The sequence below is a fragment of the Camelus bactrianus genome, chromosome 10 (assembly GCF_048773025.1).
Source record: "Camelus bactrianus isolate YW-2024 breed Bactrian camel chromosome 10, ASM4877302v1, whole genome shotgun sequence".
NCBI lineage: Eukaryota > Metazoa > Chordata > Mammalia > Artiodactyla > Camelidae > Camelus > Camelus bactrianus.
Window position 1 is genome coordinate 52,297,734 of NC_133548.1, and position 13,582 is coordinate 52,311,315.

The 13,582-nt window shown below is 43.8% G+C and overlaps 1 protein-coding gene across 11 annotated transcripts in view; it reads right to left on the minus strand.

The window, feature by feature from the left end:
• Nucleotides 1-13,582, minus strand: part of TENM4 (teneurin transmembrane protein 4) — a 743,689-nt gene that overhangs the window by 179,564 nt on the left and 550,543 nt on the right. For 10 of the 11 annotated variants that reach the window (XR_012509759.1, XM_074372753.1, XM_074372746.1 and 7 more), the window contains 3 exons: nucleotides 9,543-9,713; nucleotides 2,395-2,609; nucleotides 634-844 (listed from right to left, as the gene is read on the minus strand). Coding sequence is in view for 10 of the 11 variants with exons in the window: in XM_074372753.1 (XP_074228854.1) it covers nucleotides 634-844; nucleotides 2,395-2,609; nucleotides 9,543-9,713 (597 nt within the window). In the remaining variant the exon portion in view is untranslated. The remainder of the gene's footprint in view (nucleotides 1-633; nucleotides 845-2,394; nucleotides 2,610-9,542; nucleotides 9,714-13,582) is intronic. The other variant, XM_074372751.1, reaches the window with a different exon arrangement.

Below are 13,582 nucleotides of genomic sequence, written 5' to 3' on the forward strand. Positions count from 1 at the left end.
AGGACCTCTCTATTCTCAGCAAAACCCCAATCTGCCTGGTCACGCTGTTCATCCAGCCCTTTTACACTGCTGTTCTCACTCTCTCCAAGCCTTTATCTTCTGTTCTCATCTGCCAGGAGCTGTTGGCTCCAAAAGCAAAGCTAACAAGCAAGTAAAAACACACAAAACCCCCCAAAACCCTAGTAACAAATCAGCGAGTTGACTCAAGGGAGACTTTAGAAACAAGTATAGGTGTTGGAAAGAAGTGACAAGAAAAGAGATGTGGTTTGTCATCCAGGATTCCTGTCTTGTCCGTTTCACTCCCTGCTCTTCAAATGTAGCTGCTGGTCCACACATCAGGCCACAGATAACACAAGAAAGGCAGCTGGCAACAGCACTGGGCTCAAGATCCAGCCCAGCATGGCCTTCCAGCCCCTCCTGTCACTCCCTTCCCTCCTTTCCCTGCATCTCCGTCCCATCCCTGGTTCAGCAAGCCCAGTCAGGATGACCTCACACTGGACTCCAGGTGGCATCTGCAGCTTTGAGCAAAAGCAAGATATATCTCCTTGTCAGCCACAGCCCCCAGGACACCCAAGTCCCTCTTACTCAAGAGGACAATATCCCACAGACCCCAGAGGGGTGGCAGTTCCTTACCAATGGCGGTGGTGAGAAAAGAAACCACTTCAGACTCCTTCCCATCGTTGTAAAAAGCCAGGTGCCAGATTCCTGAATCCAAATACTGGATGAAGCCGGTCTCATGGCTAGAGGGGGGCACAACTCCCCGAGACTGGCGCTGGGGTCCCTCCAGGCTCCGTGCCTCCTGGGTCAGAAGCCTCCTTCCATCCAGCAGCTCCACAAAGTCAAACTGAAGGACAGAGAGAGCATGATTAGCAGTGGATCTGCTGCACCACGATGCTAGACTCCTTGAGCTTCTCCCAGGGAGGACACGGGAAACACAACCCGGAGAGGACGCTGAAGTTATGCAAAGACTGACCAACCAACTCCAACTCCTCCGCAGACCCTGTTTTTCTTATGGTGATAGTCTCCTGATTCTCTTGTGAGTGCAGCATAATCAGTGGATTAAAGTCTCACTTTGCTTTAATTTTGGGCATGTGTGGTGAGTCCTCACCTGCTGAGTTTGTACTGGGACAACCATGCTTTTCCAGTGGCGGGCATGTGATTAAAAACCCAGCCATTTCAGGAGTGTTTGAACGCCAGCTCTGTGCACGCGACAGTGGGAATCCCAGGGGTCTAGGATGGGGACTGCATGTGCCTTAAATGTCAGTTAAGTGCCAATGAAAGTATGATTTATATCTGTCATCCTTTTGTCAATGAGCCCTTCTAAATGCTCCAGTTTCAGGGAGCAGTTTTAGGGAAACTAAACTGGATTAGCTCAAAACTCATTTATCAATAATTACACAGTGTCAAATCCAAATGCCTATTGATCCAAGCCTGCTGATGTGAGAGACTGGAGAGCAGTCAGTCACACAGTGTTAACAACAGGCAGGTGGTTACGTCCTACTGGCCTACTAGCAAGCAAATTGAGCAACTATTTACCTGTCTATCTATCTTAAAATAATACTTATTCTGTTTCATGTGAAAATGTCTGGAGGTATGAAGTCCAGGATCAGTGCTGCGATTCTATGAAGAAATCGGGGCCCAGGCTCTCTCTAGACTTCTGCAACTCCATGCTTAGCAAATGTATTTATCTAGCTTTTACCTAAAATTAAGTAACTATTGGGGCTAGGAAGACTGCATTTGTCCAGGGAGTGTCTGATGGAGGCCTGTGATTTATGTTACTCCAATCCCAGGGCTAGGAGCACCTCACACAAGTTTGTTCTTCACCCACCATGACTGGTCATGTGTCAATCATCCGGGATGAATTTTTTAAGTGTTTCTAGTGCACATGTGTTTGAGTAAATGTGAAACCCTGAAGGAGAGAAGGGATGCAAGAGACTAGTGGGGTAATGTATTCTGAGCCAAGTCCCACACAAGCTGCCTTAGCCCTGTGAAGTGGGGGTAGTTATTCCCATTTGCTAGGTTAGGAAACTTGCCTGGAAAGGATAAGTTACAGGCTTGAGGTTATACAGCTGGTAACGAGAGGATTCAAACCCAGGTCTCTCTGACACCAAAGTGCGTGCTTTTTGTCCCCTGGATTACATTTCTTGGATAATTTTTAAAGGGCTACTGAGAGATTTCCTAGAATTCCTTCCTCTTAAAAAGTCCCAAGGATACAACCCTACTCCTCTCAAAGATAGGGTCTGAGAGAGGGCAAACGGATGAATGGGCTATAAAATACATGAAATTCCCTTCAAGCTCAAGGATCCAGGCTTAAGCATTAGGCTTCTTGACTTTGGGTTAAGATTTGAGGAGGGAACCCTTGGAGATCAGCAGGGCATGTGGGGTACTGGTTACCTGTGTGTGCGAAGGAGGAAGGCCTTTTCTGCCATAAATGCCAACCAGAGCCGCCTTTCCCAGAGACACATTGAATTTCAGATGCACAGGGTGGTCTATGAACACCTGAGATCTCCAGAAAGTGCCAGGAGGAATCTTCTGGGAAGCCCGTCTTCCCACGTCGATTTCTCCAGAGTCTATAAAACTGTCCTCTGGAAAGAAACTACTGGGCTTTCCTAACAAGACATGGGGAAGGGAAGACAAAAACATCACCATTAGCCACAGGGGAAATGAGGGATCAGAGCGTCTGAATGGGTCGGGCTCTCTGCCTCCCACTCCTCTGTGCAACATTCTGCCGCCAGCCCACTCCCTGGCCCCAGACTCCCCCATCAAGGAGTAAGAATGCCCAGAACATTTTTTCCAGTGATGCTCAAATTGTTCTGCTAAAAATACACATTATTCCAAAGCAGTATGGGTCCTCCCCAAGGGCCATCTGTTTACTGCATAATTCTACAGCTTGTTAAGATATATTTTGATCCTAAAAATAATCATTTGCAGTCACATGAGAGTAATAGTCGTTGTGTGACTCTGTGTGTGTGTGTGTGTGTAAAAGCATGCATGCTAAAAGAGAAAAGATAGAGGGAACAATACACTGCTACTAAATTTCCAACTCAGGATGGTTCCCCCAGCAGCGGGAAGAAAGACCTGCGTGGCGTAAGGTATTTTACAAGTTCACTAGTCTATGTATAATTGGAAGCCAGATTCTGAGGCTAAGACATATGGATGAGGGTTCGTACTGGAGCAGGGGTAGGGTTGGGGAAGATAAGGAAGAGGATATGTTTGAAGGGACGATCATTTCTGAAAAATCCTTCTTTGTCTTGGAGGGCTCTGAATATCCTTCTTGTGCTAAAGTGGGTAAAGTTAAGGGGAATGCTCAAGTTCAGGCAGAAAGCTTATGACATACTTAGAAATTCAACCCAGACCCCCAACCCTGCATGTTGCTGGAGTCAGGGGTGGTCACAAGTAAGGTCTTGTGCACATTTCTGTCACTAATCAGGAGAGTGACAGGTTTCTGGACCAGGAAGGAAGGCTGCTTATCAAACTTCCTCTATTAAGTAACTGAACACACTCACATGTGAAAAATATAAACCCAAACTTCCTGCCAGACATCAGCCTTCTGAGGAGTTGGGAGGGGGCAAGAGACACGGGGACATTAGAAGACCAGTCTTGGGACGTTGACAAACCAAAATCAAGTCAACAGACTACAACTTATTTGTCATTAGAAAGCATCCCCTGGGTATCTCAGTTCCAGGGTTTGTTGTGTTAGAGATGTTGGAAGAGACACTTTCTAGAGACCAAGAATCCATTTGCAAAGAAAACATGTTTGTGGGAACTTTTTATAAAAAGCATTTGGGGAATAAGACATTTGTCTTTTTTCCCTAGCTTTGTAAGATTCCTTACAGAGCACATTTGATGCTGAAATGGAGCCTGGCAGGGCACTGTTGCAGTCATAAAATATTTTACTGTTTTGAATAATAAAATTCAATTAAAATGTTAAACTTCTCCATATGTTACCACTCCCTTATAAACTTCTAGGCAGAAACATCAGGTTTTTAGCTTTGAACCATTAAATGTTATTTTAATTAAAAATATGCCAACAACAAAAATGTTAACATGCACACTCTCTATAAAAGTACCACCAGTATTTTGTCATTAGCATGGGAAAGAGCTTGCATTTAATTCCTTTACGGAAGGAATGCGTCCCAGACTTTTACCTTGAAAATGTAGACACATGCACTGTGGTTCAAAGTTCAAAGACAGAAGCCAAATTCACAAAGCATTAAGGTGGAAGAAAATTACTTTCACATTCTTCCTTATCTGATTTTTGGGTTCCCAATACCACAATCCTTTTGTAGTCCAGGTAGAAAATAGTGTACCCTTCAGCTCGTAATTCTGCTAGGGAGGCAGAACTAGGAGGGAGTATGAAACAAAAGCAGGGTGAGTTCTAAGCTTTTTGCTTCTAGAAACCACAAAGAAATAAGCCCGAGACAGCTAATTCCAAGGACTCATTTCCTCTGTGAGTAGGTGGGAGTCAGAGGTAATGGGATTTGAGAATTGTCTGCATTCAAATAATTCCTATGTCTGAGAATAAATAATGAAAACTTCTCCCACATTTTGGTGTGCTGCTGGAGAACCCTGCACAGTTCATTTCCCCTCCAGCGAGCATGCTTTTAGGAGACAGCTATTGTATCAGCTAAGTTCTGTAGCCTCACAGGTCAGGGGCCAAGCCCAGAGACTCTCCAGAGGTCTGCAGGCCCCAGAGGCATAAATAAGTTGGCTCTTGCCCCAAAGGAGTGGCAAAAGGGAATATTCTTCTCTAGCACTCTAGTATTTCACCAAAGCTGGCCAAAATGGGAGAGGAAAAAATTGTCTCCGGTGCATATACAATGATACAAAAATAGTAAATTCTGTTTAGGGCACACCCCCCACCAGGACTTTGACTTTCTTGGCTGAGTCTGCAAGGGCCACTCTAGAGCTTAGGTTCAAAAGTGACCTTTGTGCCAGAAGTCATCCTGTCCAGATCCTTTGGGAAGGGACCAGGGACCAGCCTAAAGGCAATGTTTGAGAGGAGAAAGCGCATCCTCATCTGGGGACTTAATTATCATGTGTCCCTAGTGATCCCCACATGGACTAACCAGAGGGGTGAGATGGGGGCTTCTGGGAGGAAAGACCTACAGCCCACCGGGCCCTACCTCTGCCTGACAGGAAAGAGCCGTGAGACTAGCAGGGCTAAGGGCTGTGCAGGGTGAAACCACCCTCACCCTTTCCTGTCTTTTAAAAACTCTTACTGCCTTCCTCTTTCCAGATCTTATAACCGAAGACTCTTTGTTCTTAATTCTGAGCACTGAGAGGTGAGCACTAGGATAGAAAATATCCTACTACATAGCAAGACCCACCAGTGGTGGAGTAATAAGAGAGGTAGAGGGTAGAGGCAGTTGGAAAAGTCCTGTGTATGTAATTCTTTTCATCCCTACCTGTATTCTAGAATAATAATAAATATTAGTAGTAGTAACAGTAACAAAGGTAGAGGTGGTAGTAATAATAGTAGCATTACCTTTCATTTATTAAGCTCTAACTACATGCTGGGCACCTTTACATGTATCGGTTCTGTTAATCCTCACACTATTAAGATGTATACACTGAGGCTCAGAATGCTTAAGAAACCATTTAGAAACGAACCATTTGGGGCTCCTCTTTACTAACTAGAATATGGCTTGTTAGAACATCAAATTGATAACTGATTAATTAAAACTCTTCAAAGACATTCTCCACAGTGGCTGAGTGCACTGACCCTCTTTAAGAGCGAGGGTACAATTTAATTCACAGTCCTGGCAGGCTAACTATCAAGGCCCACTGAAGAACTCCCTGTCATCCTGGGAAACAAAAATTGACAATTTTTATGAACTAGGACCCACAGACAGGACCCATAGCTAAAGGGAAACAGTCAGCATATCAAGACATTCATAAGGACACTATACAATCAGTGGGTGTCCCAGAGGCTTAACAAACAGCACAAAGAGCTTAATTCAGAATCAGGGACCCCCAACAGCACAATTAGGTTTCACAAGGCAGATTCTAATGGTAACAGTCCTTTTCTTTGAAAGATATACAGATTCCGGAATCCTATAGCAATGCTGTGGAAATATGCAAGCATGCCTATAAAAGACATTTCTCCACAAACTGCTGAAATGACTGGATAGCTCAGTCAAATAAGGGAGATTTGGAAGAACTGAAATTCCATTCACTTCCCAAATCATAATCTTTATTTTCCTGAACTGAGATTTATCCACATAGGTTCTAAATTTCTAATCAACCAATATTCTCCCCCTCCCTCCACCTTTTTGATTCTTTTTCAACGCAATAACTTGCACAAAGAAGTCTTTAGTTTCCTTAGCAACTGTTTGAAATTTATTTGGTTATCAAAATAAGCTGTTCCATTTTGGAGAGCTCAGCTGAGCCTGCGTGCAGAAATTTGCATGGCTCAAACTGATAGGCAATTTTGATTTCATCACAGAAAGAAGAAAATGCTATCCCTAGCCCACCGATTAAACCATCAGAAATGCTTGTTTATTCAATGCTTTTCCCCACTTCTCCATTAATGCATAACATAAGTTCTTGTGGCTTTACTTCGAAAAGCTGCTGTATTTGGTTTCTGTCCATGACAACTCAGAAATGGTTACAGCCACTTTGAAGATATACTACAAATTGCAGTTTGATGTTACTCTCAAAGACATGATGAACATGTAAAATACTGGGTTCATCATATATTTCATTTGTATAATAAAGAATTATATATCCTTTAAAGATATTCAAAAATGCCCCAAACTTTGTAGGATCTTTGAGGAGAAACTGTTAATTAATCTGAATTTCTGAAATTCTAATAACTGACACGGAATGGTTTGGGATTTGGGTGGACAAGAAGAAAGGGACTAACATTTGTTGAGTGCTTCTTCATAATTAGTCTTTGAAAAGACAGGTATCATCAATCCTTGTTCCACAGATGAGGAAACCAAGGCCAAAGGATGCAGATGGAATAACTGGTATGAGTTAACAGAGCCAATAAATGGCAGGGCCAGGATTCAAACCCTGGACTCTCTGGCTCCAAGGCCCACTTATCCTCTTTCCATCATCCACATTGCTTTCCCTATCACTGTGGAACGGGGCTCTAATCTTAATTCTGGAATCAGCTCTCCTCTCTGATACCTTTAGAAGGGACAGAAAATATACACTCACATCAGGGTTAAAGACTTTCCCCCCTGAGATTTGTCTAAGGAACTAGATTTTTAACATCACAATTAAAAATATAAACTGAGTAGACATTGGTTTGACCAAAGCAAAAGAAATTAAGAAGAATGTGATCTCACATAAACTATAGGAAGCTTTGTCCTCTGTTTTTCCAGACTGATGTATTTTTTTGTCACACTAATTGCTTTTGATGCTGACCACTTTCCAGCACTGCATTGCATTTTAGGGGTTTGTAAACAGGATTTCCATTTGCATTAGTAATGACAGATAATCCCTTTAAGCAAAAATATTCCAATTAAAGTAAACCAATCAGCTGGTGCAATTTTATTTCGTCTCTTATCTGCACCTTCTGCTCCTTGGGAAAAACAAAACAAAACCTAAACAACCCACAAACTAATTTCATTAGAGTGGGCGATTTTAGATAGATCCAACTCCTGTTTAAAGAATGTTTGATAGAGATCATAGAGAGAAAAAAAATTCATTCTGCTAAATGAGATCCTTTACCAATGCCTTGAAGGTTAAACATATCTTAAATCTGCATTTGCTCACACCCAAATAAAGACAGTCCTCATTTACAGTATTCACCTATGGCATCTGACACTAGCACTGACGTGGGAATAACAAGCCAACAGCAGGACCATGGGCAGGGCCAACCTGAAAAAAAATTCTCAAGAACAATGTCATTAATCATATGTTGATTCTATTACTAATTTCATATGTAGGGCTTGGGAATTAGAATAGACCTTAGAGATAATCTAGCTCAATAAGCTCCTTTCAAAGAGGAGGAAACTAAAGTCGAGAAAGTCTTTCAATGGATTTGTTTAAGGTCATCACAAGTGGCAGCAGCTGGACTTGAACCCAGAGCTCTTCCCATGGCCCCAACCACACTCCCTTCATCTCCTGTTAAGGAGCAAAGAAAGTGTAAATCATTCAATGCTTTAAGTCATAAAACTTTTATAAAGGAGAAGGTTGGCTTTGCCCCTCAGAACAGTAGGCAGAGGTTCTGCTTCCACTCTGTGGAAATGCCCTCAGTTCCCTTAAAGATGAACATAGGTCAAGAGTTGATTTCGGCCTCTAGGATCATTCAGAGATCATGAATAGCTACTCGGGCCAAGCATGTGCTACTCTGTGAGCCAAACTGACTCCTAGAAGGCAGATCCTTGAAAGGTCAGGGAAGCTTAGAAGCCACAACCCCAGAGTTAACTAAGAGGAAAGAAGATGTAAGCAGAGAAGGTTGGAGGCAGCTGTGACCACTGTGCTGAACACCAGAGAGATAAAGCAAGTCACAGGAGAAGGGATGGTCACACTGCCCAGAACGACAACCAGAATGGCCCATAAGCTCAGACATCCTTCCTGGGACCAATTTTTGTGCATCTGTGCCACTCTTGGCTGACAGTGAAAGAATTTGTGTTGATGGCATGTTAGAAAGACCCCCCAAGAAATTCAGAACATGGGTCCATGATGTCCCATTCAAGATTGCCAAACTCCAAATGTCACCACCACTTCCATCACTGATAAGGAAATATTTGTGTCTCATTATAGAATGGGATTTCTCATCCACATCTCCTTCAGGGTCTTATAACCATGAGGTGAGTCAGGGAGGGCAATTTATGGAGAGAACAAGAAACTTAGAGTCACACAGACCTGGGCTCATGTCCCCGGTTCCACTATTTACTGGCCACGTGAGTCTGGCCAAGTCACTTAATCAATGTGATCCTTAGTTCTTACATCTAAAATGGGTATAAATAATTATCCTTACCTCACAGGATTTCTGTGAGGATTAAATGTGAAATGCTCTTGACAAAAAGTTTTGAAACAAACACACTATATAAATACTAATGATTACTGGTATTGTAGATGAGGAAAATGGGGCTCAGGAAAATTAAGTGACTTACTCAAGGTTACATGGTTGGAACATGCTGGAGCAGCTGAACAGGTGTTTGCATTAAACCACAAGGTTCCAAGAGTATTTCAATTACAGCACACCTTCTACCCACCCTGATGCACCCGCTCCAGGAGACGCCCACTCATCCCATGAGGTAGCCCGAGAAGGGCTCATCATGATCCCACACAAGCAAAGGCAGCCACCCAGAAGTGTGAAAGCCCATGACGCTTCCCTTGAGGCATGGGATGGGATGCTGCTGAGCACCATGAGCCTTGCCCAAGCCCCGCGATGAGCTCACAGTGACAAGGAGCTGCGATGAAGACACAGGTGGCCTGGCAGCCGGCGTGGAGTGCAGAGGGATGGAGGAAGCACCAGAGCATGGAGCTGTGAGTCAGGCACATGGCGCGCATAATGGAGGTCTCCTTGGTTCAAAGGTAGACACAGAGGACTCACGACACGGACAACACAGCAACCCTACCTTCTGTGGCTCCTTTGCCTTTCCTGTCAGGGATCTCTAACCCAGTGCCCCCTGAGGGATACAGGGAGACGTCCGTTGGCACAGGCCAACTGCTGGCTGTGTCCTCCGTGATCTCATACATCTGCCCCTCCATCGGCTGCAGGTGCCAGTTTAGGCCAAACAGGTGCATGGCTGTGGTGAGCAATGAGAAAAGTCATCTTTTTCTGCTGGAGGCGGAAATGGAACTCCCAATGCCACAGGGGAGGGCAGGTGAGGGTGGGGAACACAGGAATTCAGTTCGGTTTAGTTTGACAAAGCGCCCCTGAAGAGAGCTCTTGTGGTGCCGAGCCCTACATAGGGGACTGGGGTGCAGAGATGCTCCAGGCACAGGACCCTGCCCTTGGGGGCTCATGGTCTAGTGGACCTGGGAGAGGGGCAGGGGTGGGGGAGCTTCAGAACGTCGTGGCCTTTTGCTTCAAAAGATATATAACAATCTAGAGGGGAAAGCTGCAGTTTGTATCACGAAGGGTTAATTTCCTTACTATAAAAATAACTCCTACAAGTAACAAGCAGAGTCCAACAACTCGGTAGGAAAATAGGCATAGGGTATGAACAGGCAGTTTACAGAATAAGAAATGCAGTTGGCTCTCAGTCCTCTGAAAAGACTCTAGACGTCACTCGTAGTAGGAGAAATGTAAGTCAAACGTTGGAATGCTATTTTTCACATATGGTTTGGCAAAGATAAAAAAAAGGTTGAAAATATACAGTATTGGAAGAGAACAGGAAATCAGCACTCTCATACTTCGCTGGTGTGAACATAAGCTGGTGCAAACCCTGTGCAGGGCAATTTGACAAAAGCTATCATATTTAAAATACACATACTCTTTACTCTGGAACTTAGAGGTTCCAATTCTCCTCCAGATATGCTCACACACATGCTAACTGATGTACATACAAGGTTACTCACTGCAGCATTGTTTGTAACAGCAAAATATTAGAAACCAGTCCATCAATAAGGGGCTAGATAAGTTATGTCTATACAATATACTGTGCAACCAGAAAAGAGAGTAAGGAAGCTCTTTGTATTTTTCCGGATGGAAAATTGTAACATGCAGAACAGTGTATCTGATATACTACCTTTGGGTGAAAAACAATTCCTATGTATGTACAGAGTATTTCTGGAAGGATATGAAAGACACTGGTAACAGTGGGTGCATTCTATGAAGGAAACATGTTAAGGGTCTGGGAAAGGAGAGAGATTTGCTTTTCACTGTATATCTGTTGTACATTTTGATTCTGTGTATTTTTGTGATTTTGTACAATTTTGTGATTTTTATTTTGTGCATTTCTGTTTTAAAAATATTTTTCCAAGGTAGCAATGGTTAAATACCCTTGGGCAACAATCTAGAAGAGACGACAAGACACCAAAGAATGGACATTGTCCCTTGAGATACACAATGCTTGAGAAGGCTGAGAAGTCTCTTTCCAAAAAGGTTTGCCATCCAGTATAAAGTGTCTGCTTAAATCCCGTTTAGGATTCAAGACTTGAGCCTTATCAGTGGTCCATACTTACCTCTTCTGGGATGCCTTCCTTGATTCCCTACATACAGAGTTAAGTACTCCAGCCCCTGACCCCCACAGCATCCTGTATGTGGCACCACTCCTTTGTTCAGTCCATGAACATTTTCTACAAGTCCACTCTGTGCCAGGACCCATGGCTGACCCTGGGGAGCCAGAACTGAATAAGACACCCTTGCTTCCACACACTCACAGTCAAGTAGTCAGAAGGATTAGAAAGCCCAGAGGAGGGGGTGACTGACACTAGAGGGGTCAGAAGAACACAGAGAAGGATCTATAGAGATAGGAACGCCCAATGTAATCATGTTTACTGAGGACCAACTGTGTGCCAGGCAGTGTTCCAGGTAATTTGTATACATTATACCTAATCCTCACAGCAACCCTGCTAGACCGAATTTACAGATGTGCACATTTAATTAACTCAGATGGTTAACTAAAATTGTGGTAATCATAAAACTGACTTCTTGAGTGCTTGCCATGTGGCAAGCACTGTGCTAAGAGTAGTAAACACAGTATTTCCTTTAACTCTCACAACAATCCTAACAGGTGATAATCCCATTTGCTGATGAAGAAACTAAGACACAGAGACATCAATTAACATTTGGAAGGTTCAATGTCTAACAAGAAGCACAGTCTAGACCAGAATCCCCAACTGTTTCAATCCTGAAATCATACCATCCGTCTTGCAGACCAGAAGGCCAGGCTCTCCCCACTTCACCACTGCCTTTCACTAGCTGTATCTAGTAAAGCGGGTGGGCCTTCTAAAGACATCCCCTTTTACACATTAAGCAGCCTCCAAGGCTCTTCCATGCCTTTTTAGGAAGCAACACAGGATCCTGCGAGGAAGACAGAGAGTTGTGTCACTTGGCCCCAGTTCGTGGAAGAGGTCATTGATGGTGGTCTTGAGGGGCCGTGTGACTGTCTTCAAGACACAAAAAACTGTGTAGAGGAGACTGGAGCTTCGTACATTCTTCCGATTCCTGATCCAAACACAAGCCACCAAGGAACACACCCAAGTTTGACTTAACCAGGAGGGTGTATGCTGGTATGGAATCTGACCGTCTGCTTTCTCTTTGGTTACTGTGGTGCAGGGGACAGTGTGCTGTACCAAGGGCAAGAAAGCCCTACCTGCCACTTCCTTGCTACACGCATTCTCATTTGAGAACTGGGGATGAAAATATTTCAAGGGATTACTGTATCATAAGAGATAATATATCACAAAGCGCTTTGTAAACTGTGCATGTGTGATTATTATGTTTTATGATGGTTATAGCCATACTGTTGAGAATACTGCTAAAGTAGTAGCTAACTTTTATAGAGCACTTTTTAGGCACCAGGCATTAAATGAGGTGCTTACACTGCTGTTGACTCTGTGTGGTTGACAGTAATAATAAAATTAACCTGCCTGTTAGAAGTGAATACACTGCTTTTTCCAAGGCTGAATTAGCTACCATATCTGCTTACCTTCTTACTGTTTTAATCTATATATTGGCAACTCCAAAGGTAACGGAGAAATTGTTTGAACGACAGACAACTCAGATACACGCAGTTAAATGAGCAGTGCTTCTTTCCCCGTTAGAATCAATTATCTCATCTAAGTGTGCAAAAGAGCTGTCTTTTTAAAAGGTCAGGAGAATTAACTAATCCTGGGATGAAAGGAACTCTCACAGCTTTGTGAAGAGAAACATTTTTATTGTCAAAGCTTTCTCTCATTTTTAACAAGATGCAAAAGCAAGTTCTTGCTTTAAAACATATGCGGAGGGGGGAAGAAAAGCCAGTGGAAAAAGTGTTCCAGGTAAAAATGACACAAGATCTGGGGACACTGGGAAGTCAGTAAGGGCAGGACAGTCCACAGCTAGATGGGGGAGGGCAGTCAGACAAAACTTAGGGGTGTACGTTGGCACCCCTTCCTCTCAGCTCAGTACCCCCTACCCTGGCCACCACAAACAGAGGCCCACACAGTTGTGCGGCTGGCCGGTCTCTCTTGGTGACCTGTAGAAGATGTGCTCCTGGGAACCACCTGGGAAGGCCAAGTTCTGGATCCAGCTCAAACCTGGACTCTCTCAGGAGACTCAGTCATCCAGACATAATTCTGGAGGCTGGTGGGGAGAGACGTGAATATAGGACTGCTCAAATTGGCTGAGAAATGGCCAGCTGAAAAGTAAGATTTAGAGAGAGGGGTAGGATGGTATGCAGTCAGAGATGTGACAATCCACCAATGATGTTGCTTTAAAGCCAAAATAAAAGGCACCCTTACTCAGTCTGTGATCCACAGTCTCAAATATAAGTCATGCTGAGGGCCCCTCAATTCTTTTACTGTATTGTTTGATGGGTGGTTAATTGTATGGTTCTGGGTTACGGGGGACAGGAAGAGAGAAGGAAGGGAAGTAGTTTGCTCTGGTCTCTTCCCAAAGGACACAGTGCCACTCAGTCAGAGACAGTTCAAGAAATATCTCAGCTCAAGCAACCACTCTTTTTTATCC